Below are 26,919 nucleotides of genomic sequence, written 5' to 3' on the forward strand. Positions count from 1 at the left end.
AATGTTACTTTGATTTTAGCTGAGCTGCGTACTGCATACGAAAATTTTGAGCAAGTAAAGAATTCGTACCGTTTTGCTAGAAAGACAACTAAAAATGAAGCTCGGTAGATTTTTGTTAATTACAACCAAAAATGGACGGGATATCGAAGGTCATAGGTGAATGCTACGCTTTTAAAGACCACAATGTCTCCAAAACTACTCTGCCGTTTACAAAAGCAGATATATGATTGATGATGATTAATTGCTATCGCGGCGATCATTGGGTGCCGCATAGCGCCAGCGCCAGAACAAATGATTTCCATTGATTTCGGTTTACAGCGTTTGCCTTAAGCTGTGCCCATTTCAGGTTTTTTCCTATACGATCAAGGTCATCTGTCTGACATGTCGACATGAGACCCTTCTTCTATTTCGCCCTTCTTGTGGATTGTAATCCAAAGCAGCTCTGCTGATCTCGTACGCTGGTTTGTGCAGAGTATGCCTTATCCATCGCCATTTTCTTCTCGAATCTCAATATTTGTTGGCCTTTGGTTACATCTATTGTGTAGATCCGTATTTGAGATCCAGTTTTTGGGTTACCAGATACGGAGAATTTGGCGAAGACTGAACCCAAGCTTTGAACTTTGTTTGTTACATCGTCGGATACTAGCGAAGTTTCACAGCCATAGAGCAGGACGAATTTAACATTAGTGTTGAAAATACGAAGCTTAGTTTTTCTTGTCAGCTGTTTCGAATATTGTGTTTTTGAATTTCTACAGATCTACACACGGACCCTAATGTGATTGAGGGCTAAAAAACATAGATAATAAGATGTGAAACTCTTTCATTTTCAAATATATTGTTCACAACAACAATTTTTAAGAAAACAAACGAATTCTTACAACTGGCACTTCACATCTGCGGCATCTATATATCATATTAATACTGCGCAAAAACAAAAATGTTAGGTCAGTTTCATGAAATTCCACTGGTAGCCCATTTCTCAGCTAGATAGAAGACAATGGAAGGAAGAAGTCTTAACATCGCTACCTTAACATGAATTATATGTATCATTTCGTATAACAACACCTCACAACAGTTGTCAAAACTTTTGCATACAAACTGAGCTGAATGAACTAAAGACACAAAATTGCCGATGTTAATGCGAAAACGATTGAAGCTGCATATAGTGATTTTTAATCATGTTATTTTCGCAGTAACAGTTATTTTCCGCTGGAAATCTTCACAGAAAGTCAGTATCATATCTCAATGGCAATTTTACGTAGCCCAAAAAGCGTGTTTATGAAAAAAGTTAAAATTATCATTAAACAAAATCAAATCTGAAAAAGCGCGTTTTCATCTCAGTGACTGTGTTAATAAGCCGAAATGCCGCATTTGGGGATCGGAAAACCGGGGGGATAATTTTTCTTTAAAAAAGCTACTGGAAGCGCTACTTTGGTCAACGGTGAGAGCTACAGAGGCATGATAAACGATGTTTCGTGACCGGATATCGAAGACGCAGATTTGGACGATCTTTGGTTTTGACATAATGAAGCGCCTATGTTACGCGAACAATCCATTAACGATTTAGGCACTTGAGGCCAATATCGAGCAAGCCATTCCTGTACGGGGAAACCGTCACCAAGATCTGCGAAAACTGGGTTAACTGGATGCGCTTTTGCGAAGACAGCTGAATGAATTTAATGAAATTGTGTTCCATAAACAATGGAAGTGCTTTCTCTTTCGAGTAAACAATCAATATTTTGAAAAACAATTATTTATATGCTAATGTTTTTTAATTAAAATACCATAATATAACATAAAACTGGAAGCTTGAATATATTAGAGATACAATATGGTTGACAAAGTTACATTTATGGTTCATGGTGTTTCAAAAGACATAGGGTTTGATTGAAAGGTAATGAGCCTCCCCGCGCGGAGCGTCTGCCGAGCGATCAACCGAATCGGCTGGTGGGGGAAAATGATCGTTGGACCTTCCCCTTCCACTAGAAACCGGTCCCAGTTCGCTGGCAACAGCGATGCAGTCAACATCGCTCCGCGCGAGTTATGTGGAATGGCCCCGCTCCCACACATAAAATTATGAAAAAGAAAACAACCATATTTTAATAGAATTTATGATTGTAAAATGAGTATTAATGAAAAAGAAAACAATCATATTCCAATAGAAATTTATGATTGTAAAATGAACCTTAGGAATGCCACTCAGCATTTTAGAGTTAGAAATATAAATATACATATGTATGTATGTATGCAAAACATACTTGAGTGAAATAAGAGGACACAGTAAAACAATTGCAACTATGCTGCAAGTCTAAACAAAAAGTAGATTATTTGGATGGTGCTGAGTAGCATCACAAACACACATATTTACAATCTAAATATGTATATTCCGAGGCTATATTTAAGACCTAAAGATTTAAGAAAAGGCAGTTGTGGCTGAACCGCGAAGGCGACTGGCAATAGTCGCAGAAACTCCTGTACTTTAAAATAATAATAAAAGTTTTTGAACATCATCAAGTGTATTATTCAGTAAAGGAGAGGATTAAAAAAAGGTATAGCCGCAACTCAAGGTTTCTTCAAATAGAAACCATAACTCGCGTGAAAGCTGTTTTAAAAGTGTGTTAGGATTTTGCAGTGGCGAAAATGCAGCTGATCATCTTTTTCGACTCTCGAGGCGTCGTCCACAAGGAGTTTGTACCTCCAGGAAGCACTGTAAACGCGGCATTTTACAAAGAAGTGCTCCTTCGGCTGAAAAACCGCGTCGCCCGGTTCGGCCCGACCACGTCAACAATTGGACCCTTCATCACGACAATGCGTCGGCGCACACCGCCTGCCTCTGCACCTCTGCATTGGCCAAGATGGGGGTTCCGGTGCTTCCCCACACTCCCTACAGCCCAGACCTGTCCCCTCCGGACTTCTTCTTCTTCCCGCACCTTAAAAGAAAGCTGAAGTGCAGGCGTTTCGACTCCATCGAGGTGATCCAAAAAACTGTGACAGCCGAATTGAACGCGATTCCGGCGGAAAAAATGTTTCCTGCAGTGGAAGGACCGCTACCAGCGGTGTATTGACGCTCAAGGGTCTTATTTTGAAGAATATTAGTTGTATAAGCCAAAAGGTTTAATAAAACTGCTTAAAAAAATAAGACTCATTTCATTTCAATCAAACCCTGAATATAGCAATTAGTTACTTAAATTTAATATTCTATAAAATATTACTGAATATTTTTATTCCACACAGTAACACCCTAAGGATTTTTGAGTTTAAATTTTTCAATCTTTTCGGAAAGCGGCTGCATATTTATGTACAATCAAGCAATCACATTTTCGAAATTAATTACGTGTGATTTTAATCTCCATTCATTGAATTGGTTTGCAGCCTAGAGAGCAAATCAAAATAGTGGTATTGTTTTTCAATCGAATCGAATGAAACAGAAAAATAGTGAAAATATACGTGAAAGCAAAATTTGCAAATTTCATGGATAAATTTAAATTATATGTTTTTTGTTGTTTTGTATCTCAGTAGCAATATTAAATAAATTAAATATCCGCATTTTAGGGTCGGTAAGACAATAAGACAAGCCCTATTTTGCGCAATAGATTCGGTAAAGAGTTATCAGTGCTCTGAGCGAAGTCCATAGACAGCTGCAGTTTCTCGCCTGTCCCTTTAAAACTGTTCATGCAAATAATTCACAATCCAAACTGTTCAGCGCTAGAAATCACATAAAAGGTCTTGGAAAATTGTATTGACAGAATGCGCTACTGCAGTCACAATAATGAAATCGTCTGGCAGAAATAAAGGGAATGCTGGTTATTTCTAATAAAGCCAAATACATATACAAAAGGAATAGAGTTCTCTTAATTTTTAAAGAGATATACATATAGTGGTTGCAGTGGTTTTATGAAATAAATTTTTTTTAAATATCCGTACATTTACCTTATTCGGGTGGTGGCTAACGTTCACCTCACTGCGTCTCATTGATTCCATACAGTCCAAGAAGTGAGGATGGTTGCTTGCTGCGGGTTCGCACAATGCAACGTTCCCTCATCCACATAAAAACATTGACAATGCTTCGAGGTAAATATATTACTGTATAATTGTTGAGTCATAGATGATATGGGCCTTGGCCCACTGGCCAATTTATACATTTTTAATCTAAAACAAAAATGGAACAACTTTAGTAAAATTTTTTAAAATACTTTGACAAAACAACTTAACAAGTTTTGCTCTGAGATTAATAAATTCTGACCTTTCGTAGAAATATTTTGCTATTTATTTATTCAATTCTCATTGAAATGGATTCTTTCGTAACGACTATGAGTGAATAAAAGTTTACATACATACATACATACATAATTAGCGCGTACACCCTTTTTGGGTGTTTGGGCGAGCTCCTCCTCCAATTTGTGGTGTGCGTCTTGATGTTGTTCCACATATGGAGGGGCCTACAGTTTCAAGCCGACTCCGAACGGCAGATATTTTTTTGTGAGGAGCTTTTTCATGGCAGAAATACCCTCGGAGGTTTGCCATTGCCTGCCGATGGGCGACCGCTATTAGAAAAATCTTTTTCTTAATTTTGGTCTTTCACCGAGATTCGAACCGACGTTCTCTCGGTGAATTCCGAATGGTAGTCACGCACCAACTCATTTGGCTACGGCGGCCGCCGTTTAAAGTTTATATATTGCATTTTTACCACTTGGGTGCTTGACTGGAAGTAGCTTAAACAGCATGGAATCAATTAGTCTCTTCCACAACCTGATATTTATTAAAAATGTTCACAAATTATCAAGTTTTTGACTTCCCCTTTCCCAAAAACTTGCAAAGTAGAGAAAATTGGGAGCACAAAATGTCAGATGACTTGAAGGGAAAAGTTTTACTGTAGAGAATTTGCAAGCAAGAGACAGTTGTAATTTAAACAAACAAAGCGACAAACCGATTTTAAAACACATAGTACAAAACCAATAGAGACTAAGTAGCAAAAAATCGTGTATTTGTGAAGTGAGTTCTGAACAAGAGGAAGAGTAGCCTCTCGGCGTCACAAAACGTTCCCACGACAGTCGGTTCTACGTAATCGGAACGACTCGGATTTATATTCGGCTAATGACTGCCATTTCAGCAGCATTCCCCATATATACAGTTAGTAACATAAATAAGTATACAGGAGCCTGATTTATGGAATTGTTTGACGCTAACCCTTTCCTTAATATGTAATTAAAATATTTTACACATCGTAATTGTGTACTGCGCTAAGCTTTCATATGTGCCTTAATTTAGCTGTAAATTTTAGGTACCGTTGTTCACGCTTTGCTTTGCCTTTGATGCCAGCGAAATTTATGTCACAAAAGTTAGTATACATCAAACGATTGTTCAGTTAGCATAACTTTATTTTTACGTATTGATTAAAAAAGTGAATGCTATTAAAAGGAAATAATTAAAGTGAGTATAAAAATTTAGGAAAGTACGTTTTGTATTAATTTTTGCGACATTTTTAGTAATGGCATCCTTTCTGATGATTTAAAAAACTGATTATAAAATATCACAAGGAACATAAATCATTGCGAGAAATCGGTCTTTTGATAGATCGGAGTTTTTCTACAGTTCAAAATATTGTGAATAAATATAAAAGTGCGGGAAGCACTACTAATAAAGAGCGTTGTATGCGTCCGCCGTTCTTAAGCCCCAGAAAAAAAGCTTAGTCGTATGGAAAATAAGGACAAACCCCAAAATAAGTGCCCCCAAATTGAAATCTGAAGTTAAAAATGAGCCTGGAAAACAATTTAGTACCCAAACTATTCGCCGGGTTTTGCATAGTGCTAGTTATCATGGGCGCAATGTATGGAAAAAGCCCTTCGTGAGTAGTGTCAATCGGAGTAAACGGATTTCATTCGCAAAAGATCATGAAAAATATGACCAAACGTTTTGGAACCAAGTCATATTTTCTGATGAGTGTAAGTTCAGTATCTGTGGATCTGATGACCGTGAAAAAGTTTGGAGAAAAGTTAACGTGGAATTGGATCCAAACAATATGACCGGTACTGTGAAGCATGGAGGGGGCTCTGTGATGGTTTGGGATGTATGGCTGCGAACAGGGTTGGAAACTTGGTATTTACCGAAAATATTATGGACCGATATGGGTATTTAAATATTTTGAAAACTAATTTAAAAGAAAGCGCTACGAAATTAGGCTTTGGAGGAACGTTTATCTTACAGCAGGATAATGACCCCAAGCACACATCCAACATTGTACGAGAGTGGCTGTTATACAATATGCGAAAACAGCTGAAAACACCGCCACATTCCTCGGATACCAACCCAATCGAACATTTGTGGGAACATTTAAAGCGACAAAAACACAAACTTCCGATTAGAAATAAGGAACAACTGAAAAACGTCCTTCAAGAGGAATGGATTAAAATACCACCAGCTGTAACTGAAAACTTGGTGAAATCAATGCCATCACGACTTAAAGCGATTGTAAAGTCTAATGGTTATCCTACCAAATACTAGGATTTGATTTTAATTATGTTTTTAATTTCACAAATTAATAATGTGATGAACTGTACACTTACTTCTGAGACATGAATTTTTATAAAGTTTAATATAAAAAGCTATAATTTTGTCATTATTTGGATTAAATATGATTTTTGTATTTCATTCATGTAAATAAAACACAATTTTGTTATCACTTAGGTTGTTTGAAGGAATCGATTGAGGGAAAATTGAAAACGTGTCCGGTGTATACTTACTTCTGTTACTAACTGTATGTATGGGGAATGTTTATGCTGCTACAACAACAAAAACAACAACCAAACACAAGAAATTGTATCGGCGTCAAACGCATAAAAACGCAGAAACACTGCATTTGGAGGTATTTCCTAATTCGTGCTTTAAGAATTTAACCATGTTAATCTTTCTTTTATATTTCCGGGACTAAAAACAATATATGCTTATCTAGCAGAAGAGCTTGCTCATTACATTGGACTTATGGAGTGCTGTTGATGATGAATCTCTAGAAGCGGAGTCAGCGAAGGTGGTCTGGCTCGTATATGGCAAGAAGGCTCTTGCAATAACACACTGAACATTAAATCAAATAAGCTCATTAACATTAAGAACTGTATCATGGCAAGAAGTGCTTGGGATATTTTTGGCGCTCTTTACAAAGCAAACACAGCTTGCTAATAGGTTAATTTGTTTAAAAACTTTTACAAATTTAGAAGCAGCAAAAAGTTGTCGGTCCATATGAATGAAGTGTTTTATACATTTTAAATATGTAAATACAAAAATTAAGTTGCTGCTGATAATTGGGTTATTGCAATAGCAAAACTATTGTCAAATAAACTAATCGAAATAGAGTATTTCCTATATTGATTTCACTTTGTTTAATACACTTTGTCTCGCCCTGAGCTGTCTTGTCAAAACAACGCTTGGCGTCAAGGTAAATGCGAAATATTATCGGGAAAGTATTCTGGAGGTTACTTTGAAGCCGTGGGCAAACACAAAGCTCCAGTGAACTAAGAATAGTTAAACAACGTTCCGAACTTCATAACGTCCACACAATGGCTCTCAAATTCACCAGACGCGCGTCCGATGGATTATTCTCTTTGAGCCAGTTTGGAGAGTAAGGTCCGAACTAAAAGAGTTCCCAGTCTCGAGGCGTTGAAAAAAGCCATTCTCCGAGAGTGGGCCAAAATACCTGCAAGTCACATTCGGGCAGCTTGCGATTCGATTCTTGTTCATATACAACTCGGTTCAAAATAATAGCAGTGTTCGATTCGCGACTTCTCTGCTCGCTTGATGAAAAATTTCCATATGAAAGCAACCATAAAGTTTGCGAACAAGATTCACGGCTAGCGAGTATGGTTATACCTCGTAAAACTGGGCAACTCACTATTTTCAATGCTGGCGACTCCATTTCAAGAGTGTTTCATTAGACCGCGTTCATACAGGGACGTTGGTTCTACTTTACCGGAACGACCCGGATTCACTCCAGCAGCCTTTTACGCCCTTCTCACAGTCTTTCAGAGCTCTTTAATATATTTGTGGGATTCTCTTTACCTACAGCTTTTTTGATATCTGCCCAAAGATTTTCGATGGGATTGAGGCCAGATGACTGAGCCGATCAGCCCCCTTTGAAACCCCTTTTAAACCTTGTCAAACAATTACCTTCTTTCTGAGTGTTGAAATGTCCACATTAAGATTTATGTCATCTTAAATATTTTTGGAGGTACAAAAGAGGTTTTCACGTGTCAAAGCCTGTCCATCTCTAGCTTTGAGAAAACTTAAAAATAATTGAAATATTTTTGTTGTAAACCAATGCTATTTTTTCGAACAGCCAAAATATCGTGGTGCATATTAAAGCCAGCAACTACTAATCGTTAAATATTTCAAGCTCGACATTCCGTGACCGGATACTTAGACCTCGACATTGTAAAGTATTTTCCCTGCGGTCGATGTCTTCATCGATAAGCCGATGTTGCACAGTATGATAAACTGTAAACACCAGACCACCACCACTGTGGGCTTGTTCGAGCTTCAATCACAACCGCAGTGTTGCATGATTTGTGAAAGTATCATGTTCGATGTAAAATTCTGGCAACATTATCAAAAGCATCACGTTCGAAGTGTCAAAAATTCGGCAATTGTTGCGCGCGAATACAAATAAATCGGCATCAACAATTTTTTATTTGCCGATCAGAAAAGAATCAGTGGAGCAATTGCAACAGTGTTGCAAATTGTCATCAGTGCAGCAGTATTGCCACTTTTATGGCGTGCCTCGAACAAGCCTAGTCTCTCTCGCAATCTTTATGATGCAAATTGTAGCTCTCACTGGTAGTCAGGAGATTTTTGATGGCAAAAATACACTCGGAGGTTTGGCATTGCCTGCCAAGAGGCGACCGCTATTAAAAAAACTTTTTCTTCATTTTGGTCTTTTACCGAGATTCGAATCTATGATTTCTGAACGGTAGCCGTCTTTGGCAAAAACAGCAGAAATAAACTTCGGGTCTCTAAGAATAATAGTTCGTTTGCTGCACTGCGCTGCTCCAATGATGATATACGAGGGGTCAAGTTTAGCGCACTGGACAGGGCTAGTTTATTGGAGCGACATCCCCTGGTCGAGAAAAACTCAAATCATTCCGGTACGTAGAACCGGCTCTATTCCGGTAGTCGGGCCGCTTAATGTGATTGAGTCGAATGTACCCGTTTTGCAATTAATTAATAGAAATACTGGATTTTAAAAGAATCTTTGCTTGTTTATTACCAGTTCTTTTCAAAATGTTTTACCTTAAAAATCGATTTTCCGTTGGTCGTTAGATATTTTAAAGCACTTTTTACAACAGAAAATTTGGGCCTTGGTACCAGTATTTAAAAATATTCTGAGTGAAACGTTTAATGAAAAATTGGGTTTTTGTTTATTTCAATATTATCTGCAAATAATATCGTTATAATGTAAAATGGAATAATGTAAGCGGCCGCCGTAGCCGAATGGTTGGTGCGTGACTACCATTCGCAATTCACAGAGAGATCGTTGGTTCGAATCTCGGTGAAAGCAAAATTAATAAAAATATTTTTCTAATAGCGGTCGCCCCTAGGCAGGCAATGGCAAACCTCCGAGTGTATTTCTGCCATGAAAAAGCTCCTCATAAAAATATCTGCCGTTCGGAGTCGGCTTGAAACTGTAGGTCCCTCCATTTGTGGAACAACATCAAGACGCACACCACAAATAGGAGGAGGAGCTCGGCCAAACACCCAAAAAGGGGGTACGCGCCAATTATATATATGTATATATATAATGTAAATCCCAAAGGTTATTTTGATTTTTTTCTGAATGAATAAAAATTAAGAACTGTTCGGTCAAAGTTCTCTGGCAATGTTTGCAAATGTTCTTTGAAAAATGCCTAATGCCTTCAACACCTGAAACGATTCGTGTGGAGAAGTCCCAATTTAAATGAGCATGGCTCCTAAGCTGTAAAAATATTGTAACGCTCAAAAATTTACATTAATTTTATCTGTCGTACTTCTAGTGACTAGGGTATTATAACATTCTTATTTGAAACAACATAACTAATTTGGGGTTAATTTCTATTGGGTTGGGGAATAAGTTCATAGCGTTTTTATATTTTCTTTTATTTTACAACGATTTGTTTGCTGTTTGGCAAAGGATAAGTATTCATTCGATAGAACTCTTTCTGCCCTACAAAGCTATGTTAATTGTATTTTTGAGTCGTTTAATTTTTTATTAGTTTTGAGGCTTAGAATGGAAAACCCAAGAAGCAAAAATCAACATATTCGACACCTGCTTTTCTTTGCTTTTAATCGAAGTCAATAAGCTGCCGAAGCAGCCCAGGACATTTGCGACTTGTATGGAAAATGTGTCATAGGCGAGTCAACAGCACGTGGTTTGCAAAGTTCAAAATGGCGACTTTGACGTCGTTTGGTTTTGTTTTTTTATTGATTATGTTATAAGTACGGAGCTTTACTGCATTTCGGAACTCGAAGAAATCTTACGGTGGTACTCCTCTAGTGGAGCATTCGTCCCGGACGTTTACGGGATGTGAACCAGGCGGGCAATTGTATCTCCCTCATTAAAGGATCGGATGTTAAAGAGCTTTGTTGTAGTTGTTGTGACATCGTAAACGTTCCCCATAAATGTGTGGGAAAGCTGCTGATGTAACAGTCCTTAGCCGGATATATACCGACTGTCGTGGGAACAAAAGCACTTACCACGCTTACTTCACTTTCAGGAAAGTAGGCCGTATAACAAGATTGTCGACACTTTTCTTTGGAAGTTATTACTTACGAGGAGGGTGTAATTTTTGAAGTAATTTTCATACATCGAGTCCTTCCTTCCAAGTTCTACCCTCGGTTGCAGTCGGAAGTTTTACATACTTTAGTGTTTCTGAAATCAAGATTTTGCCTCTCGAGAAAATTTTTCGGATTACTCGGGTAGTCACTGTGAGTATAACCTCGTGGCCCGCAAATAAAGTATCAGTGGATGAATATAATTATACAAGGCAGACAGTGTCTGTCAGTTCTATGTTATTTGGTCTTAATCTAACCTAACCAAACGGTTGTCAGGTCCATGCAATATTACTAAAATGTATAATTTCATTGAATTCAACAAATCTCTTTTGTTTCATTTTTACAAAAGTGGAACTTAATGCCAGTTCAGAAATGTGAATTAAACGAATTTAAAATCGACATGGAAATTTATTAAAACGTGTAAATTATTATCAAGTATAAGAGTAGTATGGCGGCCGCCGTATCCGAATGGATTGGCGCGTGACTGCCATTCGTTGTGCGTAGGTTCGAAACTCCGTCCATGAAACACCAAAACAATAGAAAGGTTTTTCTAATAGGCAGGCAATGGCAAACCTCCGAGTGTATTTTTATCATGAAAAACTCTTCATAAAAAATTTCTGTCGTTGGAAGTCGGCTCAAAACTCCATTTGTGGAACAACATCAAGATGCACAAATAGGAGGAGGCACTCAGCCAAACACACAAAAAGTCTGTAAGCGCCAATTATTTACATATATAACAGCAATATGAAATAATGCATGAAAAACTGTTAATATGAGAATCCAAATAGTGTCACATTGGTGTTTATGAGTAATTGCAATGCTGTTTTCAACCTTTTTAAGCGAAACAATGCAGATTCGTTTGGTACCCGCCGACTTTATTTTGTCGATTTTTCCATATGTCCCGCAAAGTTAATTATTCAGTTGGGAAACGTGTTATTGTTGTTGCAATATTAAAAATATTTCCCATACATTTTTGAGGTATACTGCTGCAATGACAGCCCTTTGCTGGACTTTAATTCGGGTTGTTCGGTAACTGTGATGGAAACAATAGTATTTTTGTTATAAATTTCAATTAAACCAATTTTGAATTGAATATACATACACTAGCGCACATCCTCACATTCAGTCTTCACTTCAAAGATACATACATCCATAGAGACGTTTGCGTATATTTTATATAGCAATATATTTCTGTGGAGTTAACTGTGATTACAAATTTTTGCATCTTTCGGAACTTTTGTTCTCTTCGGTAGGACGAATTTGAGAGACTGTTGGATGGAGCTTTTATTCTCTGAGCTAGCACTTTATTTTTAAACGCCCTTTTGTCATTACTGCTTCATATATACTTTCGTACTTCGTTCTGCACATATGTATACACATATTGTATAAGAATTTTTTCCAATCAATTCAGCTTTAAATTTTACCGATCAGAGTTAGCTCTCCTATACAAACTTCAACACAAATACATATGTATATATACACACATATATACAAAACAACACAAATATATCATCATGCGTACATATGTACCGCAAATGAAAAGACAAATTTTCTCGTTTTGTATACTCAAATTTCGCTTACTTTTTACTTTTATGCGTTATTTAGTGCGAGTACCAATGCATTTCATTATTAATCAATTATGTTATTTGATTCGTATTAGTATGTACTGATATATGGATATTTTTCACTTCTCATCATAATTATATTCTGTGTGATGTGTTTTCACTTCCATTCTTCACGTTTAGTGTTTGAGAATATCTCATTTGACACGAACTTAAGTTTGTTATTTGCTGTTAATCGTTAAATGAGCTATATATATTAATATAAAAGGTATTTCAATTAGTAGATACTTGCTGGCAAATTATTTTATATTTTATAGTATGAAAAATGGAGCGAATGAACCAATCGCACACTCACGTAAGATTCCCCTCCTATACGTGAGTAACGCGTACGAATGTGTGAATGGAGCAGATATTCAGGTTCAAAAGCCGCCGCTGCATACAACAAAAATGTCTCTTTTTTACCATTAGGTTCTCAGAGAAAAATCAAGGGTTGCCATTGCCAATTTTATTTCGGCGAATAAATGTATTATGATATACTAGAAATTTTGTTTCAGATAAACACACAGATATAGAATTTGGAATATCCGGCTAAAATATTTCAAGTTTTTAAATCACAGAGCTGGTTCCAATGCCAATGCTTTTAATGCACATTTAATGTATATTTGTAATTTAACGCTCTATTAGGATGTCACATTTTGTTTGTTTTTTTCAAACAACACACACAGTATCATTTAGGAACCCGAATTAAACGAGTACGGTTTAATTTTATAGAACGGTATCCCTAATACTTATGTAAGTATATATCTATGTAAACTCACTTTTCATATTCACGGAAAATTTTCTGTATTTCCTTTCACATGAAATTAATATTTTTATTTGCACTTATTATCATATTTTGAAAATGCAGGTTTAACATAAAAATCCCAATATTTATAGAGGAATGCAGACTTTCTACACGAACAGAAAAAACACTATTTCGTTTTTTTTAACACACTAAAAGTTTGAGATTGCTGATACATATGCACATACATCGTGGTTTTACATATTGGAGAATGTCGACTTGTTTTTAAATTATTGGAAACAAATTTGAAAGCAGTATGTGGATCCAAACACTTAACATTGCATATATTTAACTACACTTGCTTTAGTTCCATTACACACATTCAGACATCACGGAAGTCTTTTATCAAATTTAAGTCCTTTGCGATATAGTGGGTAGACAAATCCAAAAGGACGTGTTAAACTTTGGTACTATGAAAGTTAGAAAAATTTTGTTCATAATTGAAATTAGCATTTAATTTCTCCTAACAAAGATAAAATGGCTTTGATAAAGCCAACAACAGACTTGCACTAATAAGATTTATGGGCCTGTCAATACACAAATAAGCAAATAGTTTTAATCAGGAGAAAATTCGTGACACTCTCTTTACTGTGACACAAATCTTCTCACCGCAATTCAAAGTTCATTTATTCAGAATTCTAGTTTTCACAAATCTTAGCTCTTTGTGAGGTACTTATGTATGTCCATAGTTTATTTCTGGTCGATGTTACCACATTTAAAAAGAAGGCAAGTGAACGGATGAACAGAAATACAATTTGCTTCTTTCGGCGTAAGGCGAATTTATTTGCCTTGGTACGACGCAAAGTCGAATAACACAGATTGCTATATTAAATTCTTTGCACAATCCTACAAGTACGATATCTTTTCCATTAAATTATTGACAGATAAAACAAGTCCGTTGAAAAGTTGAAGAAGTTAGCCGCGGCCGTTAGCCAGCCTTAGACCTGGTATAATTCGATAAAAATGACAAAATTTTGTTCTGACAGAAGTCTTACTTTTACACTTTTACAACTTTTACAAAACGAGCTAAAACAAAAGGCGAAAATGTTGAAAAATTATGAAAAGTATTTAAGGAGGTAATAGTGTTGTTGTTGTTAACAGTATAGGTAGCCCTGTCAGTGTAGGCACATCATCGTTCGTCTTCGTCTAACTCATCTAGGGGTAGGCCCAGGAAACATGCTGTTTCGACAGGTTGGGTCCAGAGGGAGAGGGGGGTTAGATGAGTCGGTTTGAGAGGGCATGTGAAGAGGTGGTTAGTGTCGTGCGGGGTACCTTCACATGCCGGACATGTGTTTGGTATGTCGGGGTCGATTCTGGATAAGTAGGAGTTTAACCTGCTACAGTATCCAGATCGTAGTTGTGCCAGTGTTACACGGGTCTCACGGGGAAGCTGGAGCTCTTCATCTGCAATAGGTGGTGGTTGGACTCCGATTACGGCATTCACAGTAGGTTACGGTCAGTCTTGTCCTGGATTTCGCCAGCGTAGTCAAGGAGGTGTCTCCTGACGTGCCTGGGAGGCGGCTCAGGCTCAAGCAGGTGTCTGCAGGGATGGGATCTACGGTAGCATCCGAGCACCAATTGCTAGCGTTGACTTGATCAATAGCGTAACTTGGCAATCTATGTTATCTCTTGCTTCAAAGCATTTACCCATACCATCTCGATCGAAAAACCTGTCGATTTTTTTCCGCGAATCACCACTTCTACATTATTGTCAACAAAGCTGATTGGGTTGGCTTCGCGGAATTCACCGAGGATACCTTCGCCGTTTTTACCATCCTTATTGTTGAGCACCGCGGCTCGTAATTTTCCGGCCGAAGCAGCCGTTTCAGCAAATTAGCGTGACCACCTATGCCAGACCGATCCCGGGGCTCCTCTCAATTTTTAGAATCGGCGAGTGCTTACCCAACATAAGGGGATTAACTGGGCTGAGCACCTAAAGATCTGCAATTTCAACTCTGGTGTGAGTAAGCTCTTGTATACCGTAAGGTCCCTATCGAACCCGACGGAGCACAACGACAGGGTGGTTATCACTTTCGGTGGTTGTACTTTGTCGGACGCGTAGAGACGCGTAAGCTTTGTTAAGCCGAGAATTTATTTTGCAGGTGGTCGTGAACAAAGCATAACCGCCATAAATACACAGATTAATCCCGGGCTTAATGGCCCCTGTCGAAGGTTTTCAATACAGTCAACCATTCCACGCTATTAGACGATATCCCATAGTCGATCCTCTCGCTGGGACTTAAGACGTGGTAGATAAACTATCTGTGTGGTCGGCAATCGTCAAGATCATCAAATCGCTAGCCAGTAAAACTTGGTCAAAGACAATGACATGTTGCTGGCGACATTCGAAACGACTGCCGGTCGATTTTAAATTACGCTACGCACGTCTGGTCTCCTAGTACTAGTGATTCGCCCTAGACAAAGCTTCACATCTGTCAAAATACTGCTCTCAGGACAGCCACGGAATGCCTCCTGAAGTCTCTACTGCACTACCACCACAATGAGGTTAAGGAACACAATAAACTGTTCAGTAAGTAATTTCTGCAAGGATGTTACCCTTGCATACATAGAGCCTGAGCCCCTTCCCAGACGAGTCAACTACTGGACCGGAGAGTATATAGACAGACATTAAACGACATTCATGGGGCGTCTCTTACCAACTTCCTATACTCGCGCCGCCGAATGCCGTTATCGAAAGCCAAGCACCATCCATTGAAAACGAAGAGCATTAATTACGTTCTGGATATTGCATTGTTATCTAGAATAGACTGGACATATTCAATATATGTCCGGCATGGGAAGGTATCCCGCACGATACTAACCAGCTATTCACATGCTCTCTTATACCCACTCACCTAACACTCCTCTCTCCCTCAGGACCCACCCGTCGAACAGTACGTTTGCTGGGCCTACCGTTAGATGTGTTAGACTTTGTCGATAGGTGATTTCACCGCACTGGAAGGGCCTAGTGAACTACTACTACAACAACAACAAGTCTTGATAAAAATTGGTCCGAAAACAAATGGTTTTGGAGCAATGAGTAGTGATTTCTTTTATGAACTTCTTCGTTACTTGAATGTTTTTATTACTCGCGTTGCTTTTTACTTGGATACTCTTATCATAACTGGTTGATGTTTTGTGAAGTTATTTGGGTAAATTCGAATAAAATTATCTGTACTCAAATTCTCACGAATGCTCGAAAGTAATCGGCATACCAACCATCACCAAGAGATTTAAGTTTTTTAAATCTTTTCTCACCATCCGAAACATAATTTCAATTGAGCATGCTTCAAGTGTCCAAACCCATGGCGGTTTAGCTAACTATACATACATACATATATTTACTTTATATTATTCACACATACCTTTATGAGCGCTAAAACTTCCTTGCATTCATTTGATTCTTACCAAGCAACCATATTAGAGTTAATTTTATTATTTCAAAGTCCATATGCAAGTAAGACATTCAAATACTTATACCTATAAATTTATTTAATAAAAGAGTGCCGCATGCCTTATTTCCGCTTACTTCCACCGCTTTTTATCAGGGGATCTGATTTCAGTTTTTCCAAAAACACTGGCTGCATGTCAGCAAACCAGGAGATCTCCTCACCGCGTATCTTCACTGGCCCATCCTTGCAAGTTAGCCAATACGTGCTCATCAGACCCTTACCCTTAAAAGAAATAATAGTTATCTCTTCATAATTACGTTGATATGTTTGTGTTAATCAGTACTACTTGCACATCAATGTACATATATACATATGTATGTACCCACTCATACATTAGGGTGCCCTTTAGTTTATAAATATTCTTAAAACCGTACAAATTGGGCTTTTTGAAGATGCCATTGAAATATGCATTTTAATTCTACCTCGACGTTGTGCTGAGCCATAGCTCGCGAACTACGCGAACATGCTCTTGGTTTTCTATTATATCGCGTTTTTCAATAGGTGCGCTTCAACTTTTTTCCGATAAGGAGGGCGAACGACGCAATATTTTTTATTTTTCGCTTATCATTTGTAAACTTCATTAGTATACATTTCATCATGGAACGCTACATACTTGAGCAACGATTGCCAATCGTGCAAATTTTTTATGAAAATAATCGTGCAAATTTTTTATGAAAATTTATAAATTTTCCAAAAACTCATCTTCAGTGATGAAGCTCACTTTTGGCTCAATGGCTATGTCAAGAAGCAAAATATGCGTTACTGGGCAGAAAGCAATCCACACGTGATTCATGAGGCACCGTTGCATCCCGAAAAAATCTCTGTTTGGTGCGGTTTACATGCCGGCGGCGTAATTGGCCCATATTTTTTCGTTGACGAGAACGATCGCCACGTTACTGTGAATGGAAATCGACATGATAAACGATAGACGGCATGTGGTTTCAACAGGACGGGGCCACAAGCCACACAGCACACGCTACAATTGATTTGTTGAAGAGTAAGTTCGATGAGCGCATTATTTCCAGAAATGGGCCGATCGAATGGCCGCCGGGTGTGATTTGATGCCTCTAGACTATTTTCTTTGGGGTTATGTGAAGTCATTGGTCTACAGTAACAAGCCGGCGACGATTTGTGAGCTCAGAGCCAATATTGAACGCGAAATTGCTGGAATTTCGGCCGATTTATGCAAAAGAGTGGTCGAAAATTGGGTTCAACGATTGGACTTCGTAAAACGTGCACGCGGTGGTCATGCAAAAGAAATCGAATTTCATACCTAAATGTATATGTTCAAACTCAATAATAAAAAAAAAAAGTTAAAAAAGTCAAACCGTTTGCGTTTTATTCAAAAAAAAAGTTGAAGCGCTCTTACTGAAAAACGCTTTACTTACCAACTTTTTCTGCATGCGATGTAAATAATTATGTAACACGTGTTAACAGTAGCTGTGTTCCAATGGTCAATGATCCTCATCCGGATAAAAATTTTGCACGCAAATGCAACTACAACGCTATGATCTTGGTAGGGATCTGGTTCAATTTATAATCCGTTCTGTTCGTTTTGTTTTTCATCAATAGTTTGGTGGAGCTGCACATTCGTAGTGCAGACAAGTGCATCGACACATAAGGCCTCTTCTATTCGCCATTTCCCCGCTCGCTATTGCTGTTGGTGTAGCAGTAAGACAAGCCCCGTCAGTGTAGGGTATATACTGTTCACTAGACAGAGCTAGTTTACTGGGAGGCTGCCGTGGTCGGGAAAAACACGAGTCATTCCGGTAACGTAGAACCGGCCGCCAATTACCCGCTCGCTATCTCTATGCTCGATTAACTTCACGAAAAATTTGCATGCGAAAGTAACAACAAAGTTATCGAGTAAGATTCGCTGCTAGCGAGTATGGTTATAGGTCATTAGGCCGCACTGCCTCACCAGTACATGCAATTTAAAGCAGCTCTCTTCCCACGTTGCGCGACATATGTTCATTTGCTTCATCCATTTTGGTGTAGCAAATTAAAGAAGCGTTTATTTTAGAGATAGATTTCATGTTGATTGAAGTTTTTCAAAATGCTACGCTATTAGGCGTAAACTAGTACGGCAAATTGATAACAGTTTAGCTATTGAAAACGCCGATCTTCTTGAAAACCTACCACATAGCGGTCCTTCATCTTTTATTAATGTGTCATCTTCAATGCTGTCATGGTCCAAAAAGTAAATTTTGTGTAGAATACATCCACATATGTTAATGTTTTGAACGATTGGGCTCAAGTCAGTATTTTCCTTGAAAGGAAGTAATCGTCTGAATACTATTTTTAGTACCCCGAATGCAGTTTCGCAAGCGATTTTTGTGGAAAAATGTAACAAATGGCTTCTTTGTACTAACAAAACTGAAGTTTTATACCAGTGCTGCCAACACCTATAAAATAGTTCCGGATCATGCCGATGGGAATTGATCCCGATACTGAGCTGGATAACCCAAGGAAACACGCTAAATACCTATTAGAGGGCAATTTATTTCCTTTTTACTTAACGAGGAATAACAACGAGAACATTTAGGCGATTTGCTCAATATTTTAGATGTGCGTTCCTCCAAAAAATGCGCCTTCATTTGTTTTTTAATACTTTACAAATTTTAGTAATCAGAACAAAATAATATCATATATTTCGACTTTTTAATTCCGAAAAACTTAATTAATCTGTTTGAAGGTAATATAAGAAAGTTTAGTAATTTAAAGCTTCATATAAAACCCATCTCAGAAAAACTGGAAAAATATAAAATATTTACATATTACATAGTATATGATGGTATGAGGGCATCCTAATGTAGATGCATACATACATACGTACATATGCAAATGAGTATAGACATGGTTGTAGATATGTAAATTGTAGTTAGTAACGGCAAAAAAGAATTATAATTTACCTTTACATCAATAAGTCCACGATGCTCTGTACGAAAGCCACCAATCCTGTGCAGTGCTTCATTCATTTCGTCCGTGATGTGAATTTTGTGGGACTCACCAGTAGACTCCATTCGTGACGCAGTGTTTACAGTATCTCCAAAAAGACAATATCGCGGCATTTTGGTTCCGACAATTCCTGCTACCACAGGGCCAGTGTGGATACCGCAGCGGATTTGCAAAGTGCCTGTTGACCGCGGAATTTTGAAAAAAGATGATGCGTCTAGTAAATCAAGCGCCATTGTGGCAATTTCCGAAACATGTTTCTCGCCTGCTCGCCCTCGCCCCAATGACAAAATATAGTTTTCCAGCAATAGCGTAGTACCCAGTGCAGCCGGAAACGTGTGCATATTACAGTTGGTTATCGTCAGCCCATACACACATACAAAAAAAAAAGGAAAAGAAAAGGCGTGTTGCTGTGTGAATAACAATTTTCGTGTAAAAGAAAGTAGCAATTTTCCATCAAATTCATTTTATTTGCACACCAAGTAGAAGTCTATCAATTGCTATGTATATTTCGCGACATATGTATAAGTGTGCGTACATATGTATGTATGTATTATAAAGTACGTTTTAATGTAATATTTATACATATCTATGTATGCACGTGTGTGTAAAATGAATGAGCCGGGTTGTTGTTGTTGTTATTGTAAGAGCATAAACATTCCCCATATTTACATACGGGGAATGCTGCTGGAGTGACAGTCCTTGGTCGGATATGAATCGGTAACGTAGAACCGACTGAGCCGGGTCCTTAGAGTTGGCTTACATTCTCTAGAATATATACGGATAGTGGCTCAGAGCCAAAATGATGTAGTTAAATTTTTAAACCAAATAATGACATTCCAAATTGATATGTTTTTATTCAATATAAAAAGAAAAATCATTGTGACTATTTACGATATATTGTATGGTACAAAAATCAGCACACTAACTAAAGGGCGACTCACAGCCAAAATGATGCAGTGCTAAACAGCATTGCTTATAAAAAATGACGCTTGAGCTAAACACCAAAGCAAGTAATAGGCAGTGTAGTATACATACTACAATACTCACTATACTAGCGTGGCTCAGCAGTACGCAGCCACACACATATACGTATATCAACATATAACGCTTCGTAGTGTCGCTTTTTCGTTTCATCGAGTCTCAAATCACTCCCAACGATTCTAAAGAAGTTTTCACTTCAATAATTATTATTTATTTATATTTTATTATTTATATTTATTTTATTATAATTTTTTTCCATTTATCTTTTAACATCTTTTAGATTGGTTACGATGAATTTCTTTATCTAGAACCGAATCTAATTGTAGAATAGTGTAGGAAGTAATTTAACTAGTTCAGCTTTATAGAGATTTATTATAGAGAGGGCTGGCGAAAATCCTCCACTGAACCCTCCCCGAGGGTGCCAGCTGGTAATAAGTACCACAGCTTTCCTATTTACAGGAGGTACTTAGCTAAGTTAAGGGTACTATGGGCTGGGTTTGATACTCCTCAATAGTACAGCACTACCCAAAGTACTTTTAACGTGGTCGGAGGTGAAGGGCTGGATTAAGGTGTGATGCGACCCGTGCCGAGAATCTGTCAGGCTTGGGGCCCTTCTAACAAATAACCAAGTCACGAACGGAGCTTACGGATACCTGGCGCCCTCCGTAATAACTAGCCTTACCCGTGTAGTTCGGAGCTATGCACGGGCGGACATCCTTTCTCCGACACTCGTGGGTCCAAAATATGCAAACAGACTTTTCAAAAATAAACAAGAAAAAGGAGATCGGTCCTCCTTCGAAAAGACCGACTGGAACAAACAGTTCCACAATAAGAGCAACGGTCGCACCGGGCTCAAAGAGAAATCCATCCATCGGCCAATTAAGTCGATCAAAACACACAGCGACAGCCTCAGCGAAAGCGAGGCCAGCTGCCACACAACCAGAGCTGGACACAGGTCCAAGCACAAGTAGGGGTGCACTAGCCCGGCAATCAACTGTGATTCAGCCCCCAAAAACGGTCCCGACCGGAAGCACAGCTACTGCTAGCTCCGGTACCGAAGGATGGCCGCTTGTGAGGGTGGTAGACCCAGCGAAAGCGAGCTACCAGGATCGCAGAAATGCAGCCAGGCTCCTAAGGAGGGTGCACGAAACTCACCCAAAGGAAGGTGAATTGTCTCAGGAGTTGAAAGAGGCGATTGATAGAGCGAAAGCGATCATTCCTGATTTCAACCCTGACTTCAAACCAACACAGTCAGCTCCAAAAAGACAGCGGTCCTTGGAGGAGAACAAGCCAAGTGCAAAAAGGCACAAACCAATGGGCGTGACGCCCAGAAAATCATTTGCGGAGGTTGCAAAAGACCGCTTCATCATAGGGGTCCTGGACCAGAACCATCCTGAAGGTATGATCCCCAAGGCCCAATGGAAATGGGTAGAGGCCGAGCTAACGAAAGTGGCACTGAAGGTCATTCTGGAGAACCCCGGCCCCCCGCCTGCGTGTGAAGACCTGGGCTGGCACCAAGGCCAGATAAAAATAATAGCGTGCGACGATGAGAGATCGGTCCATCTGTACAAAGAGGCCATCTCCAAAGTTGGAGAAGTGTACCCAAATGCCAAGCTAGTGGTCGTGGACAGGAAGGATATTCCGTCCAGGCCGCGAGCAAGGGTTTGGTTACCTTCAACCGTCGAAGACCCGGTAGAGATTATGAAGCTCATCCGGGTCTGCAATCCAGATATCCCAACGCAGGAGTGGAGATACGTCAAAACCATTACCAACCAAAACAGCGCGGACGAATCGAAAGAGCAGAAGCGCGCCACCATGCAGGCTCTCCTGCTCCTCACGGAGAACTCAATTGAACCGTTAGCGAAATGCGACGGGCAACTGAGGTACGGTTTTGTAAAGGTGAAGCTCCACATTTATAAAACCGACACGGATGCAATTGAGTTCCTTGCCACAGGGGAAAGCGAAAAGCCCATGAGGGAGCTGGAACCCATGAGCGAAACCGAGCCAATGAGCGAGGACGACCAGCCCACCGAAGAAGAATACGCCTCTTCAGGCTCAGAAATGGGCTTAGGGAGGTTGTACTTCGAACGGGAGGGTAAGTATCCTACACAACAGCGTAAGTACTCCGAAAGGGAACTCTTATGCGAAAGCAAAGAAGATCCAGACATAACATTAACAGCTGATGCATCTTCTACAGATAAATCTACACCACTGTAAAGAAGCCTGCCTTGCCCTCCTGGATCGTCTGGCAGAAGATCAGCCGGACGTAGTCCTCATCCAGGAACCCTGGGTACGGAATGGCGAAATTTGCGGTCTGAGGACATCAGGTTATAAAGTATACAAGACTAATGGTGAAGGTACTAAAAGAGCATGCATAATGGCAAAAGTACATCTTAATATATTTTTAATTCAAAATTTCAGTAACGCAGATACTACGACGGTTAGCTGGGAAGTGAGCGGAAGCAACACCTGGCTAACCTCGTTCTATTTTGCCGGAGACGACACAGGTCCACTGCCGTCGCCGCTAATAAGAAGCCTTGTGGATGACTGCAAAGCTCACAACCGCAAACTAGTACTAGGAGGTGATGCCAATGCCCACCATACCATATGGGGGAGCTCGGACACTAACGAACGAGGTGAGTCTCTCTTTAATTATATTATATGTAGTAAGCTTTTAGTGTGTAACAAAGGCAACGAACCTACATTTATTACGCGCAATAGACAAGAAGTTCTTGATATTACGCTAGCATGTCAAACCCTTTACGGAAAGATGACGCAGTGGAGGGTTCTGAATGAACACTCTTACTCCGATCATCGCTACATAGAAATAAAATTTGGGGGAAACAACCCACGGGCTCCACCCGCCAACAGGAACTTGAAAAAGACCAACTGGCATATATACAAACGGGAACTTAAGGAAAGACTTCCAAATTCCCAAAATATTACTATTCAAGACAGAGAATCATTGAACGAACACGTACAAACCCTTACGGAGGTCTGTAGAGCTGCACTAAATAAGGCTTGCCCTTTAATCAGGTATAAGGGGAAGAAAAAGCCGCCCTGGTGGTCAGAAGACCTGTCGACATTAAGAAACGACAGCAGAAAACAGTTTAATAGAGCGAAAGCGACACGTGAGAGTAAAGACTGGGACTGCTACTACAGTAAACTAAAAATTTACAAAAAAGAAGTTAGGAAAGCGAAAAGATCTGGTTGGAGAACGTTCTGTGGAGAAATCGAAGGAACCACAGAGGCTTCCAGACTGCGCAAAATCCTCTCAAAAAAATACAATCCCACCGGATACCTCCAAAAACCGGACAGGAGTTGGACTACTTCGAGTGACGAAACTTTGAAGTTGCTGGTGGACACACACTTTCCCTGCAACGAATCTTCTAACGTAGTAATCGACAATGGTACAGAAAGACCAAACTCTGACATTGAAGAAATAATCACTGAAACTAGGATAACCTGGGCAGTGAACACGTTCAAACCATTTAAATCACCGGGCCCAGATGGATTATTCCCGGCCCAAATACAACATTCACTCAACTACATCATGGAGTGGTTGACGGCCATATTTAAGGCCGCTCTGAAACTGAAAAGTGTCCCATCAACATGGAAAGAGGTAAAAGTGGTCTTTATCCCTAAAGCGGGAAAAAGTTCACACACAACACCTAAGGATTTCAGGCCAATAAGCCTATCCTCCTTTCTGCTAAAGACATTAGAAAGAATTTTAGAAGAGCATATTAGGGCTAACATCAGCCCTAATAAGCTCAGCATCTCACAACATGCGTACTGTAAAGGGAAATCAACTGAAACAGCACTTAACTCACTTGTTACAGAAATCGAGAAGTCAATGTATAATAAAGAATTCACACTGGTAGCCTTCCTAGATATCGAGGGCGCATTCAACAACATCCTACCGGATACCATAATAAAGGCACTGACGGATTTCGGGATCTCTGGCGCTCTGGTTGAGTTCATCAAAAACATGCTCTTGAGCAGATTTGTGATCGCAACCCTAGGGGCCTCAGTGATCAAGAAAAAAGTTAGCAGAGGAACACCTCAAGGCGGCGTGCTGTCTCCTCTCCTATGGGTGCTGGCACTAAACTCATTGCTAAAGAGCCTAGAGGAGAGAGGACAACACGTAGTAGCATATGCGGACGATGTTGCAATGGTAGTAAGGGGGAAATTCCCCAATACACTCATAGAAGTCATGCAGGATTTACTAAATAAGGTTGAAAACTGGTCAAAAGCAAATGGGCTAAGCGTCAACCCCAATAAAACTGAACTAATCCTATTCACCAGGAAACACAAAATACCAAATATAACTCCTCCGACTCTAGGTGGAACGGCACTGTCATTTAGCGATGAGGCCCGCTACCTAGGTCTAATACTAGACCGAAAGCTAACATGGAAGGCAAATGTCGAAGATAGAGTAAAAAGGGCGACAATAGCACTATACTCTTGCAAACAGCTGATAGGACTAAGTTGGGGTCTCTCCCCATCTATCGTATACTGGCTGTACACGGCAATTGTCAGACCTATCCTAACATACGGCATATTAGTATGGTGGCCAGCTTTAGATAAATTGTACATCAAAAGAACCATGGCACACGTACAAAGAATGGCCAGTCTTTGCATCTGTGGGGCCCTCAGAACCACACCCACAGATGCACTAAATATCATGCTTAACATTTTACCAATTGAGCAGTACGGTAAGCAAACAGCTGCCAAAGCAACTCTCAGACTAAGAGAAATCGGCCTACTCAGAACGAACCGAAGAGGACACTCCTCAATTTTAGAACAATTCCCCTGCATTCCCAACACAACGGATTTCTGTAAGACCAAGGACATCAATTTTAATAAATCCTTCGTCACAGTATTTCCTTCCAAAGAGGAATGGGATAACGGGCTCATTGTTAAGATAAATGATTTAAACATCTACACAGATGGCTCAAAACTGGATAATAAAGTAGGTGGAGGGGTCTACTCCGACAAACTCGGAGTACGCCAATCATTTCGCTTACCTGATCATTGCAGTGTATTTCAGGCGGAAGTCACTGCCATAAAAGAGGGGCTTAAAGAAATAAAAACGAGAGTATTATCCACAAATGAAATCTTCATTTACTCAGACAGTCAAGCAGCAATAAAAGCGCTGGAATCAAAAACGCACTCGTCAAAAACAGTTCTAGAATGTTTTAAACTACTAGATGACGTATCTAAGTGCTACAAGGTGCACCTTATCTGGGTACCAGGCCACAGGGACATTCCAGGAAACTGTAAGGCGGATGAACTTGCAAGAGCCGGTACAACGCTCGATCTCGAACCAGATAAGGCGCTGATACCCATACCTATAGCCACTTGTAAATTACTTATAGACAGGGAAACCATCAAAAAGGTAAATACAATCTGGCAAAACCTCACAACATGCGAACTAAGCAGACAGACATGGCCGAACTGGAATAGCGGTCGATCGAAGATCTTGCTAAGATTCAACAGGGAATCTATAAGAAAAATGATAGGTGTATTAACAGGTCATTGTTTAATAGGCAGCCACGCTAGAAGGTTAGGACTACCTTACTTCGATTTCTGTAGAAGCTGTCTAAATACAGAAGAAGAGGAAACAGTCAGACACCTTTTATGTGAGTGTGAAAGCCTAGCTAGGAGAAGGCTGCGCACCCTCAATACAGCATTTCTAACCGATGTAGCGGATATAGCGCATCTAAAACTAACGAAGCTCTGCTCGTTTATTAAAGCAACCGGATGGTTTGAAAGGGAACACGTAGAGTAAGGATAAGCTCCAGTGGTATCACAATGGACCTGCCGAAGGTCTAAGTGTGTCTCACGACAACCACCCTACCTACCTACCTACCTTATAGAGATTTAATATTATTTCACACACTTCAGCAGATACTTTACGACCCGCACGTTTTCCGTACGTTACCGCGATCTTTTAATGTTATAGCATAGACAGACGGTGGCGTTAATCGGGATTAACGACTTAATTCTGAATTATCGCAGGAATTAAGTGCAACTAGTCCGAATCATAATTCTCCTAGACTTAATTCTCATAATTTAAGCGGAGTAGTGGAATTACATTAGCGAAAAACGGCAGTTAATATCTATTGTGAATGAAGAATAATGAAACTTTTAAAAAGAAGAACAGGAAAGACTGGGTTCAATGCTAGTTTGCACTAATACGTTCGAAATTACGTTTCGGATCAGTTTGAGAAATTGCGATTTAAGATTTTAATTAAATAATACTTATTTTTTAGTAATAGGGCAGCTAATATCCGTATTTGTTGCCTGCGGTTAATTTTCTATTGACGAA

General features: G+C 39.4%; 2 protein-coding genes across 8 annotated transcripts in view; both read right to left on the reverse strand.

Moving 5' to 3' along the window:
• Positions 1-13,735, reverse strand: part of LOC129246196 (mucin-2) — a 33,522-nt gene extending 19,787 nt beyond the window's left edge. For 2 of the 7 annotated variants that reach the window (XM_054884796.1, XM_054884789.1), the window contains exons 1-2: positions 13,175-13,735; positions 3,931-4,149 (exon numbers count right to left, since the gene is read on the reverse strand). In XM_054884796.1, coding sequence (XP_054740771.1) covers positions 3,931-3,981 — 51 coding nt within the window. In that variant the 5' untranslated portion in view covers positions 3,982-4,149; positions 13,175-13,735. Of the gene's footprint in view, positions 1-3,930; positions 4,150-12,375; positions 12,626-12,711; positions 13,148-13,174 lie in introns of those variants that run through there. The other 5 variants (XM_054884790.1, XM_054884792.1, XM_054884791.1 and 2 more) reach the window with 5 other exon arrangements.
• A 2,975-nt stretch (positions 13,736-16,710) lies between these two features.
• LOC129246184 (uncharacterized) overlaps positions 16,711-26,919 on the reverse strand; it is a 30,650-nt gene continuing 20,441 nt past the window's right edge. Inside the window, exons 13-14 of the mRNA XM_054884770.1 lie at positions 19,562-19,869; positions 16,711-16,871 (exon numbers count right to left, since the gene is read on the reverse strand). Coding sequence (XP_054740745.1) covers positions 16,713-16,871; positions 19,562-19,869 — 467 coding nt within the window. The 3' untranslated portion in view covers positions 16,711-16,712. The remainder of the gene's footprint in view (positions 16,872-19,561; positions 19,870-26,919) is intronic.

Source organism: Anastrepha obliqua, chromosome 4 (assembly GCF_027943255.1).
Source record: "Anastrepha obliqua isolate idAnaObli1 chromosome 4, idAnaObli1_1.0, whole genome shotgun sequence".
Lineage (NCBI taxonomy): Eukaryota > Metazoa > Arthropoda > Insecta > Diptera > Tephritidae > Anastrepha > Anastrepha obliqua.